The 15,416-nt window shown below is 32.6% G+C and overlaps 1 protein-coding gene across 1 annotated transcript; it reads right to left on the minus strand.

Annotated features, from left to right (window-relative positions):
* Positions 1-9,513: 9,513 nt before the first annotated feature.
* Positions 9,514-12,972, minus strand: LOC145096146 (NAD(H) kinase 1-like). Its single transcript, XM_079033917.1, has 10 exons — positions 12,753-12,972; positions 12,088-12,235; positions 11,873-11,992; positions 11,621-11,796; positions 11,416-11,529; positions 11,243-11,337; positions 10,987-11,161; positions 10,669-10,747; positions 10,151-10,458; positions 9,514-9,984 (listed from the first exon to the last, which is right to left on the minus strand). Exons 1-10 carry the CDS (start codon positions 12,777-12,779, stop codon positions 9,673-9,675), a joined length of 1,554 nt encoding a protein of 517 aa, XP_078890043.1. The 5' UTR covers positions 12,780-12,972; the 3' UTR covers positions 9,514-9,672.
* Between the last annotated feature and the right edge of the window lie 2,444 nt (positions 12,973-15,416).

The following is a 15,416-nucleotide window of genomic DNA, read 5'->3' on the forward strand; positions in this document are numbered from 1 at the left end:
AAAATCTTTTTGTATTTTTGATTTTTCAAATTTAAAGAACAAAAAAAATAAAATCTTTTTGGATTTTTAATTTTTCAAAAAAAATAAAATCTTTTTGGATTTTTGATTTTTCAAAACTAAAACAGTATGCGTAAACCTTACCATAGTGATTATGAGTCAAATGCGAAAAACTGTGGTTGCGAAGCCATGCGAAGCCTTCTGAATGAACAGTAACCTCTGAATGATTTCGACTCTTAGCTGCTGAACAAAGCTTTTACTCTTGTGTTGACAAAATTGAATTCGCATTAATCATCCTCAAACCTGCTAAAATTCGAACAAATGATTTTTCATCAAGAGGTTTTGTAAAAATATCAGCAAGTTGTTCAGTTGTTTTGACAAAATGAATTTCAATATTCCCATCTTCCACATGATCTTTAATAAAATGATATCGAAGAGCAATGTGTTTTGTCTTTGAATGTTGTACTGGATTGTGACAAATGCGAATTGCACTTTGCGAATCACAATACAAAGGAATCTTTTTCATGTGTATTGCATAATCACGAAGTTGACTCTGAATCCAGATAATTTGCGAAGTACAAGCAGCTGCATATATGTATTCTACCTCAGCTGTTGATATAGCCACACAAGTCTGTTTCTTTGATTGCCAGCTCACTAACTTTCCATCCAAAAGTTGACATCCACCAGTCGTACTTTTTCTGTCCAAAGTACATCCTCCTAGATCTGAGTCTGAAAAAGCTTGAATGAAGAATCCTGTTTTCGCAGGATACCATAGTCCTAAAGAAACAGTTCCCATGAGATATCGAAAAATATTTTTCACTGCGGTCAAATGAGGCTCTGTTGGATTAGCTTGAAATCTAGCACAACAACAAACCGAAAACATAATATCAGGTCTACTTGCAGTTCAGTACAATAAAGACCCTATCATGCTACGATACAGTGTTAGATCAACAGCAGGAGCATCTAACGAAGGAGTTAGTCTTGTTCCTACTGCCATAGGTACTCTGAGCTTTGTGCTATTTAGCATTCCAAACTTTTCAAGCAAGTTCTTCGTATATTTTTCTTGATTGATTAAGATTCCTTCTCTGTTCTGCCTTATATTTAAACCAAGAAAATTATTAATTTTTCCCATCATGCTCATTTCAAACTGACTTTTCATTAAATTTTCAAATTCAATTGACAATGCTGGATCAGTTGAACCAAAGATAATATCATCAACATAAATTTGAACAAGCATTAGATGACACCCAACTTTCTTGCGAAATAATGTGGGGTCAACTGATCCTTGTTTAAATTTAGATTGTTTCAAGAAATTTGTAAGTGTTGCGTACCAGGCCCTTGGTGCTTGTTTTAACCCATATACAGCTTTGTCAAGGACATACACATGATCAGGATACTCACTATTTACAAACCCTGGTGGTTGTTCAACATACACTGTTTCTTCGAGTTTCCCATTTAAGAATGCACATTTAACATCCATTTGATAAACATCAAAGTCTTTGTGAGCTGCATAGGCTAAAAATATGCGAACTGCTTCAAGTCTTGCAACAGGTGCAAATGTTTCTTCATAGTCAATGCCTTTTTGTTGCGAATAACCTTTTACTACTAGTCTTGCTTTATTTCGAATAATATTGCCATCTTTGTCGGTTTTGTTTTTAAAAATCCATTTTAATCCAACAATTGAAACATCAGAGGGTTTAGAAACTAATCTCCAAACCTTGTTTTGTTCAAATTCTGCCAATTCAGATTGCATAGCAACAACCCAATCTGAGTGTTCCATAGCATTCTTGACAATTTTTGGCTCTATTTTCGAAATAAAAACATTAAACATGCAAAGTTCTTGGTTTGCATTCAGTACCTCATTTTTCACACGAATTTGAGCTCTTGTCAACACACCTTCTTGTAGATTTCCAATCACCTGTTCTTTTGGATGATTTCGTGTCCATTTCTCGAGTGGTGGAAAATTTGGATCAAATTCTAATGGTGCATCTTCAAACATATCTTCATTTTCAGATCCTGCAACAAAAAAATTATCATTAACTTCATGAAATTCTTCATTATTATCAATATTAATTGTCTCTGTTTCATCATGCTCCCCCTCAACATGATTTGTATCTTGATATTCTTGTCGATTTTGCGAATGCTCCCCCTCAACTTGATGTTCTTGTTGATTTTGCGAAGGCTCCCCCTCAACTTGATGTTCTTGTTGATTTTGCGAATGCTCCCCCTCAACTTGATGTTCTTGTTCCTTGTGAATATCTGATGTGCTTTCACAAGTTATCGTTGATTCATCAGTATGTTTTGAAGATTCTGATGTTTGATTATCATGAGCATTACTTTCTGCATCAATGGCCCTGTCAGGAATTCCAAAAATCAAGTCATAATCAAAATCATTGATTTCAGAATTATCAATTGGATTATGTGAATCTACAAGTATTGGTTTATTATCAAATTTACTATCAGTCTGTTTAAGATAGTAATCATCAAATGTTAAATTGAACGTTTCTTCAATTTTTCTTGTTCGTTTGTTTAGCACTCTGTATGCAACTGAATTCTGTGAATATCCTAAAAAGATGCCTTCATCAGCTTTAGCTTGAAACTTGGACAAATTATCTTTTAGATTCATGATAAAGCACCTGCAACCAAAAACATGAAAGAATTTTACATTAGGTTTCCGATTATTGATTATTTCATATGGAGTAACATTAAATCTTCGATGAATGAATGATCAATTTTGAGTAAAACATGTTGTGGACACAGCTTCTGCCCAAAGATATTGAGGTAGATTCGCATATGTCAACATTGTTCTGGCGGCTTCGCATAGAGATCGATTTCTTCTTTCAACTACACCATTCTGTTGTGGTGTATACGGTGATGAAAAATTATGCGAAATGCCTTTGCTTGTGAGAAAACTGTCAAGAGTTTGATTTTTAAACTCAGAACCATTATCACTTTTAATTTTTCGCACATTCTTCTTCAGACTAACTTCAATCTTTTTGATAAAATCAATCATCGTCTGAGCAACTTCAGATTTCAACCTGAGAAAAAACACCCACGTAAATCTAGAGAAATCATCTACAACAACTAAAATATACCGTTTTTTGTTTATTGTTGCAACAGTTGATGGTCCACATAGATCAATGTGAAGAAGTTCCAATGGCTCTACTATTTTTGAATCTATCACAATCGGATGACCCTTTCGATGTTGTTTTCCTTGTTCGCAAACTGCACACAAAGAATCATTGTCAAATTTCAATACTGGTAATCCTCGAACTAAATCTTCAGTTACTAGTTTATTTATATTTCGAAAGTTCAAGTGTGACAATCTTCTATGCCAAAGCCAACTAAGATCATTTGATGCTTTTGATAGTAAACACACAGCTGGTTTTCCCACAATCGGTTTGATGTCCAGTGTAAACATATCATCATATCTTTTGGATTTGAGGAGTATTTCATTCGTCTTGATATTTTAAATGATACTACCTTCTTCATTGAATACAACTTCATTTCCAGTACCCACAACAAGTTGTGATACACTTATCAAATTATGTTGAAGTCCTTCAACATATGCCACTCTGTTAACTGTGAAGTTTCCATTTGTGACTTTCCCATATCCTTTCACTTGACACTTGTGATTATTTCCAAATTTGACAACTCCAGCATTTTCCAAGCTTCTGTAATCTCGCAAATTTTCTTTCATTCCAGTCATGTGACGAGAGCAACCACTATCAATGTACCATTTCATGTCATATTGCTCGTCACATATCACCTGCATTTATTGAAAAAATTTAGGAACCCAAGACTTTTTGGGTCCATCATTAGTAGAATGAAACAAATTTTTGGAATTTAAGAACCATGTTTTCACTTTGTTTGTAACTGAATCAATTATATCAACATCATCAGTTCTAGATTTTGAAATATAATCATTCAATAATTTTGGATTTCCATTAATTGTAATCTTATCCTTCACAACATTCGCATTTTTGATAACTGGTTTCCATTTTTGAACTGGAACTTGCGAATTATTAGATGATGTACTCTCAGTTGAAGAATTATTTGTGTACTTATCAAATGCACTTTTGATTTGTTCTTCTGAAAATTTTCCATTTTGATATTTCTTTCCTTTCCCTTCAAACCAATGATTGAACGTTCTAACATCAGATTTTCCTTTTGAATATGAAACTTTGGTTGTTTTCGATGCTGAAGGATTTGGAAAATTTGGTTGTTTTGGTGAAAATTTCATTTTGACTTGAGTTGAGTTCTTCAAAGTTGATGAAGTATTCGTGAATTTGCCAACATTTTGAAACTTTTGATTATTTGCAAATTTTTGCGAATTCTCAAATTTTCGATTGTTGTCATATTTGCGAACATATGGAACCTTGTCAACAGAGTTTATTTGTTTATGAAAACTTGATGATGTTTTTGAAATTTGTTCTTTTTCATCTCTTGATTTTTCCTTAGACACTACTTGCCAGAATATTGCTTTTCTTGCTTTTCTTTTTGAAACATTATTTTCTGTTGAAAAATTTCCAACCATCAATTTGAATTCATGAGAATTTAGTTTCACTTCAACCTTTGATTTTTCATCTTTTTCAAAAACTTTGTTTGATTTTTCACCTTTAACCACCCATTTTTGTGTTGATTTTTGTTTTTGAAACACATAAGGATTTTTGGTTAAATTGTGTTCTTCTGTGCTTTGATTTGCGAAAAAACCTTCAGTTGTGGACTTTTGATTATCTTTTTCAATCATTTTATTAAAATCAGGATGAACTTTCTCAGCATTTCCAGTAGTGACAAAAACTTGATTTTGAAAAATTTTGTTATCAGTACATACAAAATTTGGATATACCACAGTGTTGGTTTCCAAATAATGTGCGCCTTTATCATTTAAAATTTTATCAAATTCTTTTGTATTTTCAAACACTTGATCAACTACAATCCTTTGAGGTGTTTCAGTTGAAACTTTCTTTTCTTCTTTATTTACATCTGTGTCATCAGATTTCCAGCTTTCAACTTCCACATTATCAAACATACAATGTTGCGAAGTTGAAGGTTTATCAATTTCATCCTCTACTATTGAATCAACTATTATTTCTTTACCTTTGATCTTAGATGTGATATTAATGATTGACAATTGAGAACAATCAACCTCTTCTTCCTCTTCTATTTCACTGATTTCACTTACATTATCAGAATTTTCATCAATATCAGCATAATTCAACTGTGAGGCAAGAGTTGAATTTTCAGATTTCTTTATGATTTTCACTTGTTCACTCTTTGTCAAACTTTCATTGACAATGTTAACCAATTCATCAGCATTCAGAAATTCATCAATTTTGACAATACCATATGCATATCTATCATCAGGTATTTTGTCAAATTGAGCAATTGTGCTTTCGCAATCATAAGAAACAACATCAACTTTTTCACGTTCATACTCAAGAAAAGGTAAAAGTTTTCTATGTTGTTCTTTGCTAATATCAGAAGAGTGATGTAAAGCTGTTAATTTTGCATACAAACGTTTTGTAGAATTACAGTATATGTTTCTCTGTGCTAGTAATAACCTAACATCGTTAGTAAGATTATTCCTATCACAGTCTATATTTTTGACTTGTAATTCCAATTTTTCAACTCTGCTCTTCTTTATTTCTAACTCTCTTCGTGTTTCACTAAGTTGCATATTTAATTTCTTAGCTTCATTACTAGCAGACACAATAACAGAATCAAAATAAGCCACAGTATCATCAAATGAAACAATTTCAGCATCATAAGCAGATAAAGGAATATTAAAAGATTCAAGAATTGTACGTACCTTGGTTGTCATGGGTGATTTGTCAGTGGATTTTGACACAAAACATCTCCCTAAAATGTTCTCTTCGCATTCCTCAAAGCTTGCGAACATTGCTCCATGTGTGGGATGCCTCATTTCTTCATCATCAGATCCTGAAGACCAGATCTGATAAGTTCCACTCTCTTCTTCAGTAGTTTCTCCCTTTGCAACCAATGACACTCCTTTGGTCTTAGCTCATAACTCTTCAATCTTCTCAGAGTAGTATGCTTCATCTTTGACTTTTTCTTTCTTCTCTTCTCTCTTTCGCAACATGCAGTCAGCTGCGAAGTGATTCGCACCATTGCAATAATGACAATAGATTCCTGAATCACCTTTCAACTTTTTCTCTTCATTCGCATTTTTCTGTTTTTCCTCAATTTTCTCCATCTTCTTCCTCTCATCCCCTCCAGTCCTTGTGGTAACATTCTTCGCATCATTCATCTTTCCTTTTGGATTAAAAGGCTTTTTGAAAAACTTTTTAACTCTGCTATTTGAATAGAATGCTACAGCTTCATCATCGGAATTCATCAAAAATCCTTCATCATCTGATCCATCTTTTTCATCATTTTCTGATACCTTTGAAACTAGAGCCAAAGGACCACCAATAACTAGTTTTGATTCTTCATACATTTCTGAGACCTCAGATTCATGTGTTTTCAGTTGATTGTAGAGATCATTCAACTTGGTTGAATCAAAACTTTGTTGATTCTTAATCATCATGCTCACACTTCGCCACTCCTTGCGAAGTCCCATAATGAAACTTAAATTGAATTCCATGATAGATCTAGTGATACCATACCTATTGCAGCGAAACACAAGCTCATTCAGACGATCATAGTAACTTTCGAGAGTTTCTGCATCCTTTTGTCTGAAATCCTTCAGTTCAATCAGACATTGCTTCACAGAATTGATCTTTGTCTTTTCGCTACCTTGATACTTCTCTTTTAGAGTATTCCAGATGTCTTTTGCTGTTTTACAACTACGAATGTAATTGTAAACCACAGGAGGAAGAGCACCTCTTAGTTCCCTCATGCACCTCTTTTCATTATCCTTCAGTCGTTTTCATTGATCTTCAACATCAGGAGATCCAGTGGATGGACCAATTTGTTGAACATTTGCAGGAGCTTGAACTGTTCCATCGATACAATTCCAAAGTTCTTCATCAATTCCATTTAAGTAATCTTCCATTCTATCAGCCCACTGATCATAGTATTCTGGAATCAACATCGGAATTTTGGTTGAAGAACCAAGCAAATGAGAGAAAGAAGTCATTGTGTTCATGTTGAAGTTCGCCATTGATGAACAAAAAAATTTTCTGAAAACTTGAGAACTTGATGAATTTCAGAAATCGATCAAACGAATTGATCAAAAATCGCTAATCGAATACTCGACTTAACAATTCAAATGCAGAATCAATTCAAATCTGAAGATCAAAAGTGATTTTCAAAACCAAAATTGCGCGGAAAATTTTGTAACTCAAAAAGCAAATGATTCTTATACGAAAATCAGATCTAAGCAGTTTGAATCCTGCTCTGATACCAATTGTAGAGAATTGTTATCGAGAATTAAGATACGAAACAATAGATTTGAATGATGAATGATAAAGAACACACGAAGTAAATATTAATCAGATCTCGTTTTATTAAGACTGATTACAGAGTAAGCTGAAGAGAGTTTTTGTGTTTCGATATCGTTCTCTCTACTTCAAGCCTAAGTCCCTATTTATAGGGAACTTACAAAAAGTATACTAAGTCTTATACTATGAAACTTCGCATGCTACACTTCGCATATAAAATAGACTTAGTAAAATAACATACAAAATGCGAATCATTACAAGACACACTATTCGACTTTTACAACTAACATCTACACAAGGGCCATCCAACCAAGGCCAGACGAGGGGTAGCAAGCCTCTACTCGTGCATGTGAGGATTATTTAGAAATCTACTCCCAACAACAATGACAAATGTCCAATTGGGTACCTAGGAATCTCAAAGTGACACTCATCCTAGAAGAATATATACATATAAATGATGAAAACATTTTCCCAAGATTTTAACTCTTTGGCTTATCAAAACATTTCAAACATCACATTTCATGAATATACAATTAGGTCACTTAATAATAAACGGGTACATAGAGTACCATGCAATGAAAATCAAGTAAAACTTATCAAATAGAAATGATTAAGTAGGGTGTATGTATGTTCTCTATAACTCACCTTAGCTTCTAGCTTCCTACACCTACTTCTTTCAATGGTAAATTACTATAATGACCAAATTACCCCTCTAATATTTTTATCATTTAGATCTTCCTCATAAGTTTATTTACCTCTAATTAGCTTTATATATAAAGTTTGAGGGCAATCAGAGGTCGTTTACTAGGTTTTCTATTGAAAAAAAATACATATAACAGAACACTTGACACGACCCGTGTCAATTATGCCTATTTTGACATGCCCCCATGTCAACCTTGTTGTACACCCATTTTTCCAAAAGTTTACTAAAAGCTTTATAAAATGCGTTTTAGACCTCCAATGGCCACCAAACTTCATCACAAGGTTATTATGAACATAATAAAGACTATTTACTTCCCTTATACTCAATTAAGTCCTAATGAAATCATTAAGCCACACACATTAATTTGACGTAATCTATAAAGCTTTCCCAATGATTTAAGCATCAATTAGTCATTAAGCTACCTAATATGAATAAGTACTCGATTCACCAAATAACTCAATGTCTGTAACAATCACCTCCTCCATGAACATAAGTTTAAGTAGATTTATATATGCAATTATGACAACCTTCTCAACATCCCGATCCATAGAGTTAATCTTAAGGACATGTTTTCCTTCTTTTATTCCTATTTTGCATTTTTTGACACTTACAAAATGAGTCTTTTATTAAAATAAGAATTAGAACATTGAAATTGAAGAATCATATTAAAATTTCTCATTGTAACAAAAAGAACATTGAAATTAAATAGCATGAGGTAAATAATTAGTGGATGACAACATTATCCACTTATATGTCAAATATGTAAATAATTGGTATATGACAAAACTCGAATATCAAATATGTGTAAGAGTATATTAATTATGTGATTTTATCGGTATAAATACCATCATTATATATATATATATATATATATATATATATATATATATATATATATATATATATATATATATATATATATATATATATATATATATATATATATATATATATATATATATATAAGACATCATTTTAATACATTCTTGATTCTACTAAGTTTCAGTTTAACTTTTAATACATTCTACTAAGAAGTTTTAGTTTAACTTTTAATACATTCTACGAAGAAGTCTTCTTACGTTCTTATGTTGAATTTATAACACTTGATACATTCTAACAAACTGTTTCATCATCCATTGGAATATTTTGCCAAATGAGAAAAATGTTAAAACTTTTTTTATAATAAAAATATTAACTTTTTTAGTTTTGTAGCAAACTTGTCTCCCATGTGACGGATTTCATTATTTTTCCAAGATTTTGCATAAACGTTACTTACCAAAATAAAAGTTGATGATTTGCTTTGATGTTTTATTATAACTAGATAACTTGTTTTTAACCTATTATATATGGTGAATACCTAAACATCTATTCATATATTTTCCTAAACACTACTCCATAAGAACTTGATTAAGAAATCCAAAACTATCACCTTTACCATTGCCCACATAAAATTACACCATAAACTACATACACTTTTGACTTGTCGGATTCGCTTAATAAAACCTTATGATCGACTTCACCACATCACATACAAAAACCCTAATAAACCACATACATATCATATCATCACGATGATTCTCGAGGTCCATCAAACGATTGAGTCTTTCTCAAATTCCAATGTAATCCATCATGAATACTATGCAAGAAATCATTGGTGGAATCCCCTTGACAAGCTGTAGGAACAGGCCAAATAGACATGCTACACACAAGTGCATCCCCCGGAGCTAATTGCTTCCTATCTTTCCCATCAAATGAAGCCCAAGCATGACCTCGACTATTGAAAGGCACTTGAATCCTAAGTGTCACGTATTCCGGTAATATTAGAGGCCGAAAAGATAACGAATGTGGACAAATTGGTGTGAATAAGATCCCAGGAACCTGCATAGTTGTTGACTGAGTCAGATCTGATTAAGTCAATGTTTGATAGTTGCTGATTGAGTCAGATCTAATTGAATAAATAAGACTCAACCCTAAATCTGACCGAGTAAAAGGCATAACAAAGAGGCTTTTAAGTATGGTATCAAACAGTCTGAATCTGACATACCTGTGGATGGACCATTGAGCCTCCGGCTGCAAGTGAATAAGCAGTGCTTCCGGAAGTTGTTGATAGGATTAAACCATCGCCTTGTACGCATGTCACAAAAGAATTATCACAATAACATTCCAAATTTGTAAGAAATGATGAAATCCCACGATCAATTGTAACTTCATTCAAAACAAGAATCGGTTCTTCAGTCTCATATTCGGTTTTAGCCGCTTCACGGATGACGTGGCACTGCAACCGATGTCTCAGTGTAATGCTAATCGGACCTTGTAGCATCGATTTCAAGCATTCTCTATAGTGTTGGCTATCTTATTCATGTTAAAGATACTAACAAATAACAATGTTCTCTCAATAAATGATGTTTAAAAAATATTTATAAGACTTAATGCATTTCCCTGACTTTCTTTATTAAGTCGTTCTTTCTACAAGGGAAACAAACACTCATATATATTGTTATAAGTGATTGAATATAAGGGTAAAATGGTCATTTAATCTCATTTCAGACGGTTTAAGGATACGAAATGGAGTCATAAAACCCAAGGAACCCAAAGAAAACGGCACAATTGGAGGGACAGGTCCTTTAAACATTGATGCAGCCTGCAAAAGATTTAAAAAAGAAAAAAATTGTAAAATTATCTAAAATGTCAATTTCATATTAGAAAGTAGAAACCACACACAAATATCGATATTATGATTATTATCCAAGTATATTTCTTTGCACATTCAATTTTTTATAAAACCTATCTTTCTGTACTTTTAGCATTAGTAGGTCAAAGTCAAACACAAACTGTAAGTCAAAATCAAAATACATGATGACATGGCACCAAAAGACATACCCAAAGAACAGTTCCATCTCCACCAAGAGTAACAACAAGATCAACTTTCTCATGAAGAAGCAAAATTCCATCATCTTTCCATGTTTGCACAAAGTTGAAAAATGGTGACTCTGTTACAAGATCTGTTCTTACTCTTGGTTCCACATATATATTTAATTTCTTCTCCTTCAACCACCTGAAAATTTATTTCTCATAAGTACAACTAATACAACAATATATTCATTCTATCATTCATAATTTCATATGCTACTACTACCTGATCATTTCTGCACAAAGAAATTTAACAGAAACTGAATTTGGTTTTGTCAAAATGAGCACTGTTTGTGGAGGAGATTCCCACTTCAAACAAATCTGAAATAAAAATTATCAATTAAATCAAACACCAGATACATAAATTCCAATATACATATTAATAAAAGTTATCAATACCTGTTTACTACTTCTTTCTGCTGTTGTTATATTCCCCTTTTCAAAGGAGACAACATCATGCTTATGTTGATCATTCTTTTCACCTTTACAACACCAATGTAGCTTGAATGATGCCTGAATCATTATTAATCAGTTAATTAACTACCATTATATAAAAGGAAACTTTTTTTTATATCACTGATTGAAATTCACAAATCACAAGTACCTTGCGTATAAGTTTGCTATGAATATTGGAATAAGAGTTATTCTCATTGTCACGAAGAACCTCATGAGAGTAAATTCCGTTTTTGCCACTATGTATTCGCGATTGTTCATCCATTCGTTTAAAGTTTTCTACTTTTTTTTCAGGAAAGTTATCCTTGAGGTCTACAGATGCTGGAACTGAAATGAAATGTAGAAAAATGTTAATTAGAACATGATTAGAACATGATCGATTTGATTAATATTTATTGTTTACCTTTATTTTCCAACTGCAAATTCCGTTGTCTTTCAAGTTCATATTTTCGTTTCCATTCTGATGCTTCAGCTTGAGCAGAAGCTTTCCCCTCTGCTGCTCTTCTTAAAGCCTTGCTAACAGCTACAGATTGATTGATTTAGGATAAATCAGAAGGATTATTACTAACAAATTAATAAAAAAATGAAGCATCTTTGACGATGGAAACAGAATCATACTTCTCATGGCTTCGGAAAACTCCACAAGATGATCTTCAATCCCCTGAACAAGAGGCTGTTCGATAATTTCCATTACAGCTTTCTTGGAGTTCGCGAGAGACAGGGAATCAAGAGAACCATTCTCCCATGGCAAACTAGATGCATTGCCCTATTTAAAAATGGCATACGAGACATGAACATAAGGAAAGGAAATGAAAAAGGTAGAAGATAATAAGTAAAGTAAACAAAAAAAAAGGCATAATAAGTGTGTTTGATGCGTTTATTATCTATAAAAATCAAGAAGAAAGGACAAACATGTGGTGGGGTCTGTTATCATTTGGCAACTATTGTTCTTCTGTTCTATCTTGTTTGTATAGTACAAACTTTGTAATAGAAGTACAGTTTTACTAACATCAATTTTGTTTTCTTCTGTTTATGGCTGACTTTCCAGCCAAATTCATCGACTTGGAAACCACAACCAACAATACTTCAGTAACAAGATGAAATCCAAAAATGTCAACTTCAATCAGAATAGCTTCATCCCTAAACGGGATTTACAATTCTTTTCAAAACTCGAAACAATGACCGACTTCAACGAATAGAAGAACGAAGGAGGACATGCAAAAGATATGATTACATGAACCCTAATTGGAAACAACGTAACGTCGGAAGGGAATGAAACTTACATTAGAGTTGAAATTCTCCGGCGCCATGGATGTGCGATGAAGTGCGATAGATTTGGTGTATAGGATTTGGGGAATTTATAGGTGGATGGAAGGTATTTTGGGAAACTAGTTGTTGGGTGTAGGTAGGTGGGATCCACTGAAGATGAAGAAGACGCGTGGAGTCGTGGATGAGGAGAGGAATGAAATATGGGAGTCGTTCCCTCCCACACATGTAGGAGGAGGTGGAGGGGGAGGAGGAGGAGGAGGGAGGAAAGAGACACGGTGGTGGAAGTCAACACCACAAAATGTCAACATCGGCGAGCGCGTCAGACGACGACTCATCCGAGTCATGACTCAGACTCAACCATAATATAGCATTGATTATTTACTTTTTTCTTCGAGTCAAACATTTATGAGTCAAGTCAAAGGGTTCAATAATTTTGTACATTTCGTCTTCGTTGATTGAATTTTTCGATTTTGGTTGCCATTCCTACACCGATACATAATATGAAATGTCGGGTATTCACACATACGTATACTACAACGGATACAATCATACAAATGTAAAATAATTTAAAGGTGTTTTTATGCATGTAGACATATATAGTCATATACTTAGGAGTAACACATAGAAATATAAATATAGAGTAATGCATATACACATATAGTCATATCCTTAGAGTGAGTTACACAATTGGTCATTGTGGTTTGCCCAAATTCACTCATTTGGTTCTACTATTAGATTTTCTATATGATCGGCCCCTACGATTTGCATTTGTTGCATCGGAGAGGTGGTCTCTGGTCCTTATGTAAAGACCATCTTACCCTTTTAAATATGTTTTTCTTTTACTTTTTAGTTATTTATATATTTTAATATTGAAGATTTAAAAAATCACTCCAGCACAATTAACTCCGTATTTGCCTTCAAAAAACCATTTCACTTCAAATTGTTTGATTTAGCATACACGATCATGAAAATTGATCTATTGGTTTGGTTCAATTAAAAATTAAATCAATTTGGTTTTAGGATATACCCTTTTTGATAATTTAGAGTGAATCTCCATTGAAGTTAAGTTGTAATTTGATTTGAAATTCTTATGGATTATAGAACTAATCATGGATTACTTGGTACATTAATTATTTAAACCATCATAATTATGATTTCTATGAACTTAGGAACTATGTTTTTGTCCCTGCTTATTTTGTATGAGCAGATGATGTTGCAAGTTGCAATAGACTCAACAACATAGCTTGGCAAAGGCCTCTCATGTGTTTGTGTCCGAAGAAGTGAAGGTGACTCTCACCATCATTTGATTTGATTCATGTCCAGGTACAACTTTAAACATGTTAAAATGATTGATTTGTGTGATTTTTTTAGCAAGTTTAGATATGATAAATTGCTCAATGCAATGAAAATTAAGATATAACCCATGTTAGGCAACTAAGTATAGGACTTGGTAGATTAATATAGAAAACATTACAATATTAATAAGTTTTCTATCTTAAATTGCCGGCTTATAATGACATGGAGACCGAAGCAACCAAAATTTTTTATTTCTTCACCACCATCGGAGCAACCAAAAATAGAAGACTGAACTACCACTAAGTCTTTTATTTGTGGTTGCTCAATTGGAGGTAAAGAGTGGTAGCTTAGTCTCCTATTTTTTGGTTGCTCCGATGGTGGTAAAAAATGGTAGCTCAGTCTAGAAATAAAAAATATATATATATATATTGATAGTTTTGGTCTCCATGTCATTATAGGGTGTGTTTCGACCCAAATAACATCTCTAATTACCATCATGCATTTCAGAAATAGAGAGGGGATGGGGTGTGGGTGGTTTTTTTAATTTTTAATTATTAAAATATAAAAGTATTTGAAAAGAAAAGAAAAAAACAGATTAAAATGGATAAGATGGTCTTTTCATATGGATTAAGATGCACTAAATGCAAACCATTGGGACGAGACATGTCAAAAATCAAATAATAGTACCAAATATATGAATTTGGAAAAACGACGTGGACCAAATGTTTAGTTTACTCAGAAAGATAATATGTTCCAGAAAAAAAAAATTGATTCTTATATTTATTACGATATTTTCAAATTTAGTTTAAAGATAATATCTTCTAGAAGAAAAACGTATGTTTGATTGATTCTTATATTTATTAATATATTTTCAAATTCAGTTTAAAGACTTCCTGCTATAATTAAATATACCACTTTCCACTTTTTATTTTTATTTTGTACATCTTATTCTATATATAACTACTAGTTTGCTTAAATGATACTAATAAATTACTGATAGCATAATAAACGAAACATTATCCTCAAAAGTCATTGGTTCATTTTTGAAATCTTGAGAATTAAGCTTGTATATAAGAGTATGAATATATTCGTTTAGTAACTGTATCAAAGTTAACTCAAATATATTCGTTTAAATGGGGTATTTTATTATGAAGATGATCACTTTGCATTAAAGTTGTGGAAACGCTTGGAATAAAATGTCATTTACATTAATGAATAGAATAGATTTGACTTTTCTTGTTCCACCTTTTCCTCTCATAATTCTCTTCTTTAAATGTTTTATTGTCACGTTTTTATTTAAATTATTCCATTAAATGATATGTTTTTGTGGTTTGTTGTTATTTTATGGAGTTCAAGAAGCTTCTAATTTAAAATATTGTCTC

The sequence above is a fragment of the Lactuca serriola genome, chromosome 1 (genome assembly GCF_051521515.1).
Source record: "Lactuca serriola cultivar US96UC23 chromosome 1, Lser_US96UC23_V15, whole genome shotgun sequence".
In the NCBI taxonomy this organism is placed as follows: Eukaryota; Viridiplantae; Streptophyta; class Magnoliopsida; order Asterales; family Asteraceae; genus Lactuca; species Lactuca serriola.